This window comes from Diadema antillarum, unplaced genomic scaffold (genome assembly GCF_040938485.1).
Source record: "Diadema antillarum isolate AM-2024a unplaced genomic scaffold, OU_Dant_1.0 seq00000665_RagTag, whole genome shotgun sequence".
Classification (NCBI taxonomy): Eukaryota; Metazoa; Echinodermata; class Echinoidea; order Diadematoida; family Diadematidae; genus Diadema; species Diadema antillarum.
The window spans coordinates 334,083-347,622 of record NW_027271576.1 but is presented as its reverse complement, the minus strand read 5'-3'; the positions used below and the strand labels follow the sequence as shown (position 1 = coordinate 347,622).

The following is a 13,540-nucleotide window of genomic DNA, read 5'->3' as shown; positions in this document are numbered from 1 at the left end:
TTATTGTTAAGATTAATATTACGCAATGAAATTTAAGGGAAGAGCGCTGGAATACAATTGGAATTTTGGATTGCATTATTGATAGAAAACGAATATTTCCTCTTCTTGCTCCGTATCCCACCTTTCCCATATACTCTATAGCCAACATCGTCATCGGGATGAACCATTCTTTGCCACATTCACCATTCAATTATCGGAATCAGGAATGTAACAACATCAATATTTACAAAAGGTCACACAAGTGCTCGGTTTTCCCACCTCCCTGGTTATACCACCTATATGGCCTACATGCTTACATCCTATAGGTCCAAGGAGCATATCAACTATATAAAGACATGCATATGGTGAAATGGAGAAGTTTGTCGTCGAGGGATTAAAAAGCAAAAATTACAGGATGGAGACCAAAATTAATAGTTGGTTGTGGTGTGCCATAGTACCGAACTTATTTCTGTTCTCTACTTATCTACACTCAATTTTCATTTTGCATTGAATGAGGTAATAAAAGCAGCCAACTTGCGTTGCTTCTTATATATAGAAATAAAAAAAAACAATTAATAGTCTTACGATGGGGAGATAATTGTCTCTAAACATATCATTTGTCATAAACTTGGCACCTGTTTCTTTTATAGAAAGTTTATTATGATTAACTAATATGGACGGGTCTCTGATAATATGAAAAACAATGAAAAAAAAAGTACATGAGCATCTTTTGAGAATTTGAATTTTGGCCGTTAATTTTGTTGCATGATGACCTTGGGAAACGAAGTCTTTCAGCTGAAAATATCCAAAACCAAGCTGCAATGATAATTCATTATGATTGCACTGTATACGTCCACTTAATATATGCCAGCAATGAACCATGTTAATTGCGACTTAAACTAAATAATTAGTATTCTTTCTTGCATATATACCCATGGATGTTCTTAGCAAAACAAGGCTTTTTAAGGGGGGGGGGGGGGGCATAATTGCCCCGAAGCGCATCATGCTTCAAACAATGGCCTTCTGTCAAAGAAATATTTTTTTTAATTATTTGTTTCATTATACATAACCACTTCAGACAAGGTTTTTATCATCAAGTGACTTTATGAAAAATAAATTGGAAATGAATAGATGTGGCTCTTATCGCGCGTTCTTTTAAAAACTGGTTCCCCTATAGATGCTATAATTGCTAAATGAATGGATGTTGGAGCATATAGTGGTAAGAAGTGACCTTGTACAGCTATCAAGCGGGGGCTATTTCAAGGGATAGAAGATGCCGGTGTATGGAGACATCTTATGTTGAGGGGCCACAATACCCCAGCTCACCTATGCATGCAAGTGTACTTCATTTTTCTTGTGTGTGTTCATACATATCCCGATGTTATTATCTTGGTGATTATCATAATTTTATGTGTGAGATGAAGAAATAAACAATATCGTTATATTTTTAAGTTTAGTCAGTTGCCGCAATGTTTCCACGAGAGGGACACGATATAAGAACTGATCGGAAGAGCACGTTGCTAATCATCTGTTTCTTTTTTATTCACTAGCTGCTATTAAGTTATAGAAAGAAGGGTCTCAACTGAACGTATTCATCAGCAAACACGAACATAAAAAATACATGTACATAGAATAAAACATTCATATCACATGGGCCGCCCACCCACAACTCATCTCCACATACAAAGTTTTTACAAAAAATTTTGCACAATACTCGATCTGCTGCACTTTCTTTTTTCGACTTCATTTTTCGCTCTTTGGATGCCATGTGTCTTGGGCATGGTGTATAGCTCCGTGCATAGTGTGGATATAGTGACTAAATAGGCCCTATAAGAAACAGGATTATCGCACCAGAAAACCTTTCCATGCAGTAAACAGTGCATGGAAATACTCCACGGACAGTGGATGCATGCATGTAATGTATATGGAGAGTGTCCTTGGGACCTCTGGGTGAGGATGCAGGGGTCACTAACGTGACCTCTTCCTTATTACGTAATGACAGAATGATCGCCCTCGCTCACTGGGGGTAAATTTAGGCTCCTCCCACTTGAAGCGAATGTGCCCAGACCCTTTGCCTTCGGCAAAGGCGGCGACTTCGTCGCGGGGCGGCGACTTCGTCGCCGCGGAGTCCAGTTGGCAAAGGGTCTGGAAACCAGACTAACGAGAGGAGGCGTTGTTCACTGGAGTTTAGATCGTTGGTGGTGCCCGATCTTCTTCCGTAGACAGTGCAGTGCGGACACGCTCACACGCAGCACACTACGGGTAAACGAAAGGCCGGGGTAAACTTGCTGCTGCCGTATCCGTCCGTGGGGTCGCTGATGATTTGCATGCATATATTCCGTTATAATGTTCTGCTGAGGTCATAATATTAACATCTGTCTCACATGCAATACTTCGTACAGGACTACGAAAAGATGTCGGCCGATTCTTCCAGATCGTATGCCAACGAAAAGACTCCTTCCACGGGTTCAGGGGAGGCAGATATTGCCGCGGATCCAGCGAGTGGAGGGTTCTTTGCCACCGATTACAAGAAGTGAGTAAAGCTTGATTCAGATATGAAATGCTGCTCTTCATGTGAATCTTGCTTTTCCTGCCACAGCACAAGCCCACACGCAGTCACAACACTCAACATTCATTGACAACAGATTTTCGTGTTTCGTGATCATGATGATTAACTCCAGAAATGGTTTATTTAGTACGGACACACAGCGGTGGGGACTATATCACGATTATGCCCAGAAATGAATGTGTGGACTGTGAAGTTACTATGAATTTACAATATATTTACAACTTCAATTTCAGTAGAAATCTAGCTGCTGCTGCAGCTGTAACAAAAACAGTTGAGAACAGCCACAAATTCATGTAACGTTTAGCCTTGGCCCAATGATACACTATCATACAGTGTGATTACATGTACTTGTCTAGATCTAGAGTAAGTTAGTGAGTATAAAAATATAATATTCTCAGCTTGGCCCACATGATCTTCATGCAGATTTCAAATAGTAGCGTAGAAACTCTAATAGACACAGACCCGGCCCGGAGTGAGTGTATCTCGGGCACTACTGAGTACTGTAGCATTTGCTGTGCTTCACTGCCACATGCACATGACTCATGAGAACACTCATTTATAAAGCTATTTGATGTGAGTGATCATGCATGATTTCGACCCTTTTTAGTCTAGGTAGCTGTTCATGACTCTAGACTTTAGAGCTCTCCTCTAGCCATCAGTATTAATACAGCATACTGTACACATCATGATAGATAAATGCCCATAAAGCAAGTAGCCCATAATTCAACCATAACGCTGTCCAAAATTTGACCGCTGGCTTCATGTAGAAATCTATAATGGTTGATGCTTTTGCGTGTGGTCAGTGGTCAAATTTTGGCATGGGAGGTGGAACCTTGGTACGGGATAATAGTAGATCTCGAGATGTTATACCTTAAGATGGCAGTTGCGCAAATATCCTCTCAATCTACATTAGCTGAACTGTGTGATGTGATATAAAAACATACAAATAAACAGATTCCAAGGAACCTAGCAGTGATCGATACTATGGAAACCTAGCCTACCAACATAACTGCTTTCCCAGTATTTTCTGCTTCTGGATGGAGGTAACTGCTGCTGTTTGCCCCTTCCCTTCGAGGTCCTCAAAACCGACTTTCAATTGTTGCCTTCCTTTTATTTTGTGTTTGAATTTTGTGTGTTTCTTTTTTTCTTGCACCTTAGTCCAGTCTTTGTTTATATCTGCACACAGTATGTCACTGTGGTTGATATGTATTTGTGGGTTCCCACTAAAGTACACCTCCGTACAAGCTGCGTACAAGTGCTATGAAATATTAATAGTAGGACTTTATTTTTCTAAGATGGATATACTTCAACAGAAGGAGGAGGAGGAGGAGAAGGAGAAGAAGAAGAAGAAGAAGAAGAAGAAGAAGAAGAAGAAGAAGGAGAAATTATGTGATACATAGCTTTGGCTGTTGTGATATTGTGTGAAAAACTGATGTGATATGCGTACATGTATTGAGTTGGTCAATCCAACACTTTGCAATGATCTGCTATAACTCAGAAAATTTGAATGATATGACTGAGGTTTGATTGTGATGGCCATCCAACTCTGATATTTTGCAAAGCTGCATTATGCTACAAAAATCTGTTGAAAACATGGATAATGGAAGCTGTGTATAGGGCAGGGCAAAGTGTTCATCTTGTATTAATTTAGAACAATCAATCATGTATTTAAAAACAAGCTGGTAAAATACTGGAATTGCTGAGATATCCAAAACAAAGTGATCCTAATAAAAGGTGGGACCAACCTTTTATTAGGAGTGATTTGTTCTACCTTAAATTTTGGATATCTCAGCCATATCAAAAACAATTTTCATGGAATAAACTCTGAATTCCTCTTCAGAATTGTGTGCTTTTTAACTATTTTTTTACAGTGGTTTCTAAGTATCTCACAAAAAGTTAAAAGCTAAGTTTTCACCTCAACCAATACTATAAAGTGGTCTGATAATATTTGTTGTGTATAGAAAGTCTTAAGCAGTATTTAAATGTACTTTTCTGAGTCATGTGTGAACTTTCTTCTTTGTTTTCCAGACATGAGGACCTCAAATCCATGTTGGATGGAAACAAAGATGGTCTTAAACTGGAAGCCATGAAGCGAATTATTGGGGTAAGTGCTATTTCTAATTGCAAGATGTTAGAATGCCTCACACAGGAGGAGAGAAACATCACTTTTTGTACATTGTAAGTCTGTGAAGGTTTTTGTCACAGTGTACTTTTTTAAAACTCTAAATAGTGATTGTTATCATTATTTTATTATCATTTTTTTTTACATTCATATATGTTGTGTAATAATTTGTTTTCCATCCGTGCAAGACAGCTGTTTAAATGTCTGTATGCTCTTTGTACAATTGTAGGTCTGGACTCAAAACACACATTTCCATTGCTTAGAACACACCTAACACAGAATATTTTACTAAATGAAAACATTTTGACAAACTTTGATAGAAATGAAAAAAAATGAGGACAACTAATCTACTCTTTAAAATTATGAACAAGTACCATACTAATGGTCACTTGAATGAACCTAGCACAAAGTTTTCCACTTTTTAAAACTATATTTATATGCCCATAAATGTCCATTTAACCAATACACATTGTGCACTTGATCTGACATAGTACCATTCATGTGAATATCATAGGGTGTAAATTAATCAACGTTCATTGTATAATTTCACAGCATGTTTATTGAGATGTGTACATGTAGAGTACCGTATTTTGTAGATCAGTGAGGTAATATCTGTACTACGGGGCATTTCCTCTGTGTCGTGGTAGAACAGGAACACAATGCGATCACTTCCTTACTAGTGGATACGGCAGGTTCATGTGTAGTTGTAGTAGTGCCAGATGATTACCAGGGACAGTTTGTACATTCACACACGTTTATGTATAATGTACTATGCATGAGGCGATAGTATATGTTACACTCTCATTTGTTCTGGTAAATGTATAAAAGAATAAGGGGAAACACAGAAAATAGTCATTGTGACAATAAAGTAAAAATAATGCTTGTCATCCAATTCAGGATGAAACATTGTGATTTTGACAATTTTTAAAAAATACTCTTGTTTGAAATCCTTGAGAATATACACTGTACCTTAGTTGTACATTGCAAGTTTCTTCTGAAACAGAAAAAAATGTTGTTGACAAGATATTAGCCGGGTGCACACGTACACCAATTAGCGGGATACAAATCTCGAGATTTGCATCGCGATCGTCATCCCGAGTTTTTTGCACGTGTGGACAGAAAAAACCCGAAAATTAGCGGGATAAGCATCGCGATGCTAATCCCAAGAAATCTTGCGCTGGTTCGTCAATTAGCGGGATAATTGGCCGCGCGCTGACTACACGTGTGAACGGTCGGGATTACAATCTCGAGTTTTTACATCCCATCATGCAATGCGCACATCACAACAGCGAGGCCTCTGCGAAGAGGTCCTTCACCTCTTTGGAGCACAACAACAACAGCGCGCGAACCACACCACTGACGCGTAAAAGACAATAGACAAAGGTAAGTGCGCGCAAGCAGTGATAGAGAAGGGCGCTGTGTGACCCAGTTTGCAGGCTTTGTTGTTGTCTCTATCGGCAATTAGCGGGATAATTCGGTACGTGTGGACGCTCGCCAAATTAGCGGGATACCGATCGCGATCGCCATCCCGCTAATTTGGTACGTGTGGACGCTCGCCAAAAAACTCGGGATGAGCATCGCGATCGTCATCCCGCTAATTTGTACGTGTGAACCCGGCTAGTGAGGATATGGTTTTGGCACATGATGACACAGTCATGGGATTAGGATATCTATCTCTATGGTGATCTTTATTTAGAAGTCATGGTGGGTGACTCTCTCACAACATTCAAATGGCCATAAAGTCTCATAGTACCGATATTTGTTTGCTCTTTGCTTTAGTCTTTATTGCTCCGTCACCCTTGTTAGAACTATCGCTTATAATATTAGTTAAGTGATCCACTCTGTTTAGAAGTCATGGTAGGTGACTCTCTCACAACATTCAAATGACCATGAAGTCTCATAGTACCGGTATTTGTTTGCTCTTTGCTTAGTCTTTATTGCCCCGTCACCCTTGTTAGAACTATCGCTTCTAATAGTTAAGTGATCCTTGTTCATCACACTGTACACTCTCCTATTGAGTCGCAAACATCAATGGAGTCTAGTGAGCTGCACATTTTTTAGCAGAAAATAATGGAAAGTCCTATAAAATAATCCCATAAGAAGGGCCCTGTACGTAGTACTGAGTACGGCGTACTTGCATATGTACAGTACATCATGTATGTTTGCATTCCTATTAGCTACCGTGATTTAATGATATACAGCAGGAGTGCGGCAGTTGACCCAAATTGATCATTACAGCTAATTTACCACTGAGGTTAGCACTGCTCTGACTGAGCCAAGGAGTATTGGCAGATGTACTGTATCTCTTATCAGGTTTTCTTAATCTTATACAATATGTCACAATTTCGGTCTTCTGGTATTACCTAATCCAATTATGGAGATGATTCCTTCCTTGCATTAAGAAGATCTATAAAACTGGATTACACATCCCAGTCACAATTTAGATTATAGTGTGAGCTACATTGTATTCCTGTGATTTGACAGTGTCAAAAGAACAAAAAAGGTGTCTGCACCTCAACAGAAAATTTTTAGTGGAAATGATCTCTTAATCTTATTGTCTTTCTTTCTTATTTTGTGTCATGCAGATGATAGCCAAGGGAAAGGATGCTTCAGATCTCTTTGCTGCTGTTGTTAAGAACGTGGTCTCCAAGAACATAGAGGTACAAACCTTTAAGGTTTTACATTTGTTATCCATCAATCCATCCTCATATCTGGGTGATATAATATGAAACCTCTTAACTTGGTAGCTCCGTACACTCTGCCATCATGTTATAAATGTACGCACGCCAGCAACAAATTACTTTAATATCAACATTAGTCTGTGTTGGTGTAGTATTGTGGCGTGATTAAAGGTTGATTTCATACCATATATGAACAGTTTAGTTCCTCATTGTCACAGCATTAAAATGGAGAAACTTGACAAAACTTAGTGCATTACACAAGAGTACACGTACCTCAGGAAATTCCTTTACAAACACGAGAGTCAGAGAATCAAAGTCTGATTTATGATTTTTAACCGCAGATGAAATGAAACTGAATGGATGAACCATGTCTATTGAAATCATAAAGTCAACTTTGTGATGTCTTCTTTAAGTGTTGTAATTCTTTGCCTCTACTGTCTCAAACTGGCCAGTATTTAATGCATTATTCTCTAAGTTTGTAATGTGAATAGTACTATGTAACAAAGAAGTACATTAGTGTGCAATATTCTGAAACACATAGCCTACTGGTGTTTGCTATACATAGTGCTGTAAATGTTAGGAATCGAATATATGAATATCAAACAATGATTTGCAATAAATTTGGTTTAACCAGACATTCAGCATTTGTGTTAGATGCCCCATCGATGTAAGAACACTGTCCTCAATATACTGCCCTTGCAATGCTGATATGAGGGAATACATTACTGTATATTTGCACATTTGAAAATTTCTTTTGTATCTAGAATCCTGAAATATTTATGGCGTGGAATAGAAAGTAAGGTATTTCTTGTTCCTGTGATGTCATAAGAAAAAGGGATGTACATTTTGAGGAATTTAGTGGAAAGCAGCTCGTTTGAATCCTCATCTACAGTAGTTTCCTTGCTGTTCTCGCTGCCTCTTGTAGTCAACAAAGCAGTCAATTATATCTGAATTTATCTTTGTATACTCACTGATGTAATGACCCATGTCATCCTCCCACAGATCAAGAAGCTTGTATACGTTTATCTGGTACGATATGCTGAGGAACAGCAGGACTTGGCGTTGCTTTCTATCAGCACTTTCCAGAAAGGACTGAAGGTGAGGAACAGGTCTCAACACTTTTGTAATCATTTTTGGCAGAACCAGCAAAGGAGGAAAAGAAGTTAGTTTTAAGTCGTGCTTTGGTCCCACCTTTGATAGATATACAATTGTTTGCTGCTGTTCAACCTAGAAGTCAACGGCAGTGTGACAAAATCATTTGTAGCTCACAGCAAAACTTGTTCATCATGTTGTAATAAATTTTGCACCAATATCCTTTTTCAGCATCAGTGTATCAAGGGCTTGTTTCAGAGCAAGGTAAAATAGAAATCATTGAGAAAATAAATCTTTCTCTACCAAATACTATAGTTGTAAAAGTGGATGATATTGCCCAAGTAATATTTTGCACTCGGTCGGCTAAGAAGAATTTTACATGTTTTTAATTCCACAGAATCAAAGGTATAAATAGTATATAACTGTTATTTTCATGCTAGTTTCATGGCATGCGGATTGAGCAAAAATTTCCACACCACACAGATTTCCACATTTACAGTAATCTCTTTTGATATTGGTTCAAACATGTTTCTTCAAAGCGCAGTATCAATAGAGTTAAACAGATATGAAGAGCCTAACATGAGATATGGCAATATACCACATGTTTTGCCCCATACATAGGACCCGAATCAGCTGATCCGAGCATCAGCTCTGCGTGTGTTGTCCAGCATCCGAGTACACATGATCGTTCCCATCATGATGCTGGCCATTAAGGAGAGCGTCAACGACATGTCGCCCTATGTCAGGAAGACGGCCGCCCACGCCATACCCAAGCTCTACAAGTGAGTAGCCTGTTGTTATCTCACACTTGCTCCAGCTACAATTTAGCTCCTCCAGCGTGAGCACTTTCTTCCAGGGGGCAAGGGGCATGGCTTTCCCAGCATTGCTACATTTTGTAGTCACCCAATTTGAATATCTCAGTCAAGATGGATACATTTAATACTGGTAAATCGTCTTGTCTCATTGGTGAGACTTGTTTGGAGGTGCCGTGGCTGAGTGGATAAGAGAGCACGTCTCTGAATGGCATGAGCATGATTTTGGTTTTTGGGTTTGATCCCCACGGAGCCTGACACATTTGCCCTTTAGCAAGGCACTTTATCCACATTGCTGCTCTCCAACCAGGAGTAAAAATGGGTACCCCGAAGGATGAGTGTTGATCAGCATGTGCTCGCCTGTAAAATGGCAACTGGCTGTAATGCTCTCTAGGGAGTGGAGAGTGAGCAATATCAGTGCTGGCAGGAAATATTGTATCTAGAGACCAGGGGGTGTTTCATGAAGCTGTTTGTAAAGGTACTAACAACTTATGAGCTACTGGTGATCAGTTGTGATGTGCTATACTTACTAGAATTTCAATAATTCAGCACAAGAACTGATCACCAGTCGCTCGTAAGTCGTTCGTAACTTTAAGAACAGCTTTATGAAACAGGGCCCAGAGTAATCATAGTACAATATGTATGCGCTTTGAGCATCCTACAGAGTGAATTGATAGCACAATATAAATTCATATTATTATTATTAAGGCTGATTATTGCAGATAACTTTTGACTTATTCTCCTCGTAGATCAGTGAAAGGGTGTACATTGTGTGTACTTTGCATTTTAGTAATGTAGTGTGTGTTTGTGAGTTTACGAAAGTAAAAAGCACTTTACCTCGTCTGTCTCTCTGGCTACAAAGCTACAATTGTTTGAATACGTTCATTACACAATATGTGGGATTTTAGTGTTGTTTGCTTTGTTCTTTGCTTGTTTATAGTTTGGATCCAGAGCAGAAAGAGCAGCTTGTAGAAGTTATCGAGAAACTCCTGGCTGACAAGACTACAGTAAGTTCATGAGTGCACTAACTTGTTGGTACATTTTTTTTACTGCCTCATTGTTACTATCTGATTGATTGTAATGTATGCTCGGTTTTGTGTGTGTTCAAAGACTTTTTTTAGGCAGTGTGTTCATATTTCTGTCTGCCTCTTAATTCTTTCCTTTGTAACTAGATCTCGTACAGTAACTAGAATCGAGGTCTAGTTTACAAGGCCTAGTCATAGACTAACTAGAATTTTGACAAACTTCAAGATATACTGAAACTTTGAAATGGGAAAAAGTTCATAGGACGTACAATGTATGAAATTCTTGATTTTCACTGTTAACAATTTACAGTAACTTGAGAAGAATTTGACTGAAATTACATTTTTTTTTTTTTCAGCCTTGTATGACTGGATTATGGATGTCTGTCATTGACAAACCCCATCTTTGGGGAAGTTCTTTTTGTTCTTACCTCAGTCATAAACACCGATGTGAGATGGATGTTTAGAACAACATGTCAAGTTTTTCCATAAATCTTTGAAAAAAAAATAGTAAAGCATGCCTTTTGAATGTTACTTTGTTTGGCAGCTTGTCGCTGGCAGCGTTGTCATGGCTTTCGAAGAGGTGTGTCCGGAGAGGATTGACCTGATCCACAAAAACTTCCGCAAGCTCTGCAACCTGCTGATTGATGTGGAGGAGTGGGGCCAGGTGGTCATCATCAACATGCTGACCAGATACTCCCGCACGCAGTTCCTTGACCCCAACAAAGCCGTGAGTGTCCGTGCCATTTGCCTCTTCCTAGTTGCAGCTCTTTTGAGCTGCCGAGCCTTGCTGAGTCCATAGGAGACCTCCTGAAAACTCCAATAGCTCTGTGTATCTGGATAAAAGAATATAGATATCCCCATATTTTTGGAATTAAATATGCCCATAGAGATGCATGTTGCATGCAAATGTCTCACAGATTGTACTTGGGAATCTTACTGATTATGATGGGTGAATTCTTAGCAGCTCTGCATTTCTAACCTGAGAGGTGAAAAAACCCACTACATTCTGGGTTCTGTAGAAAGGCTATGATGATGATTTCACAGTCTTGCAGGGTATGGGGTACATTTGGATGGGTCATGTTTGTTGTATGGGTTTATAGAGAGGTGCATAGGACACTTTCTTGTTTGGGAAACTGATTGCTGTACAGATCCATTGTGATGTCCTTCATCGGTGTACACTGCATTTATTCCATTTGATGAGTTTTGTTGTACAGTAGATACACTTAGAGATATCATACCACCTGAGAGTCAAGGGTACACAGAAATTCACCTCTCACCCTTCCCCCATTCAATGCGTGCCCCAGTGATTCTGAATTTTGTGAATTTTTTGTTTAACCCTTTCTGTGTCAGGAACTTTGGACAGTGTGTACAGAGCTGTGGGTTTTTCTGTGCCAAGTAGCACTCAAAGCATGCAGAGGATTTATCATGTTTAACGAACTGACTGAGTAGCGCAATCATATTTTGTTTGCCCCCCTTAGGATGTTATTCAGGAGCAATCTGAGCGCTCTTTCTACGGGTCAGAGCACAGCGACGAGGACGAGGAAGAGAAAGAGACGGAGCAGAAGAAGCCGTACATCATGGACTCCGACCACCGACTTCTTCTACGCAGCGTCAAACCTCTCCTTCAGAGTAGGAATGCATCGGTAAGAGCTCCCAGAGTGCCCCTGTCCATTACCATTGACCGCCGTGATAGGTTTGCCTTAAATGTCTCCAGCCAATATTATCCCAAATCACGTCATGAAAGTGGACACTTTCATTGACTGTATATTACAGTAGAGTCACCTTGTGCTAGATACTATGTGAACAGTGTAGTGTTGACAGTAGCAGTTAGGTAAGCAATGCAGTGTTGCAACTGATTAAGAACTGATTGAAGCAGTACATTGATATTTGTGTGTGTGTGTGTGTGTGTGTTTGTGTGTGTGTGTGTGTGTGTGTGTGTGTGTGTGTGTGTGTGTGTCCCCGTTTAAAAGATTTATGAAAGCAGTTAATATTTTGTTATTCTAAAGAGAAAAATGAAACAGGCCTACTATTAGCTTACAACTCAAATATTTTCTGCCTGTTTTAATGGCAACCCCTATACATGCCTCATTGGGACCAAATGGAATTTAAAGTAACACTGTCAATTCTTACATGCTAAAGGTAATGGGCTGAAATCACACATGAGCTAGATAGGCATTACACTCCCAGACACAGGGGCAATCAGTTAATCATGCTGTGGTATATTTCATCCATTATCAAACTCATGACCAAACTGGAGGCAAACTTCTGTAAGTGTAGCATAAAGAGACATGGATGAAATGCCCTGCAATACAATGAGAGTACAAAGATGACACATAAGGGGTTCTGTGTTTGGAGCATTGCATCAGATAATGTACTGTCCTTGATCAGCATCACATCGACGGGCACATGTTTAATGTTAGAGATGAAAATCATCAAAATTATGCCACACCTGCAGAATCTTTGATATTTTTGAATCATGGACTGTCATTTCATATGAAAAAAAAAAACAGCAACTACTGAAATTGTAAGTAAGTATGCAACATTGCAGCCTGGCATTTTTCCATCTTTAGTATCTGTTTGATGTGAAATCCTCCTTATTCAGTATTCAGCAACAGGAATTGCCTGTCACAGATTTCATTTTTTTTCTTTCTTTTTATGCAGGTTGTGATGGCTGTGGCCCAACTGTACCATCACATTGCCCCCAAGAATGAAGTGGGCCTCATTGCCAAGCCTTTGGTACGACTGCTCAGGAGTCACAGGTAAATATGACCCCTGCCTTTTAAAAGAGAAAATATTCCATAGGCTGTCACCAAAATGTGTCCAAATCTACTTGTTTTCAATCAGTAATGAATAGCCAAATATAGGAACGTTGAATGAGTCATGTGAGTGTCAAACAGATGTGACTCTCTTTCAACTGCATTGGTGTTTTTAAACTCTTCAAGAGCACATAATATTATGTGTGGTTAGTATGATATGTTTCCCATAGACATTTTAATCCTACCTTATGGCCCTATTCTCATGGTCGGACATCCGGGTATTTTGCGTGTCACGGGGTCATGGATAGCGGTGGAGTGAAAACAAACCATAGTCTTCTATAGTCGCGTGAGCCTGGAGTGGTAACGCTGTACGTGTTTTCTGCCAGGGCACCCCGCGAGCATAACGCTAGCGCTAGCTATACCACTGTAGCTGTGCGGGCGGCAGGATTAGGCCCTAGGCCTACCCTAAATTAGGCCCTACCCTGAGCCTACTACAGTACTAAC

General features: G+C 39.6%; 1 protein-coding gene across 1 annotated transcript in view; it reads left to right on the top strand.

Annotated features, from left to right (window-relative positions):
* The first annotated feature begins 2,352 nt into the window (after positions 1-2,352).
* LOC139736830 (AP-3 complex subunit beta-2-like) overlaps positions 2,353-13,540 on the top strand; it is a 33,370-nt gene continuing 22,182 nt past the window's right edge. The window contains 9 exon segments of the mRNA XM_071647493.1: positions 2,353-2,512; positions 4,577-4,652; positions 7,256-7,330; positions 8,354-8,449; positions 9,065-9,225; positions 10,196-10,262; positions 10,825-11,007; positions 11,759-11,923; positions 12,942-13,039. Coding sequence (XP_071503594.1) covers positions 2,364-2,512; positions 4,577-4,652; positions 7,256-7,330; positions 8,354-8,449; positions 9,065-9,225; positions 10,196-10,262; positions 10,825-11,007; positions 11,759-11,923; positions 12,942-13,039 — 1,070 coding nt within the window. The 5' untranslated portion in view covers positions 2,353-2,363.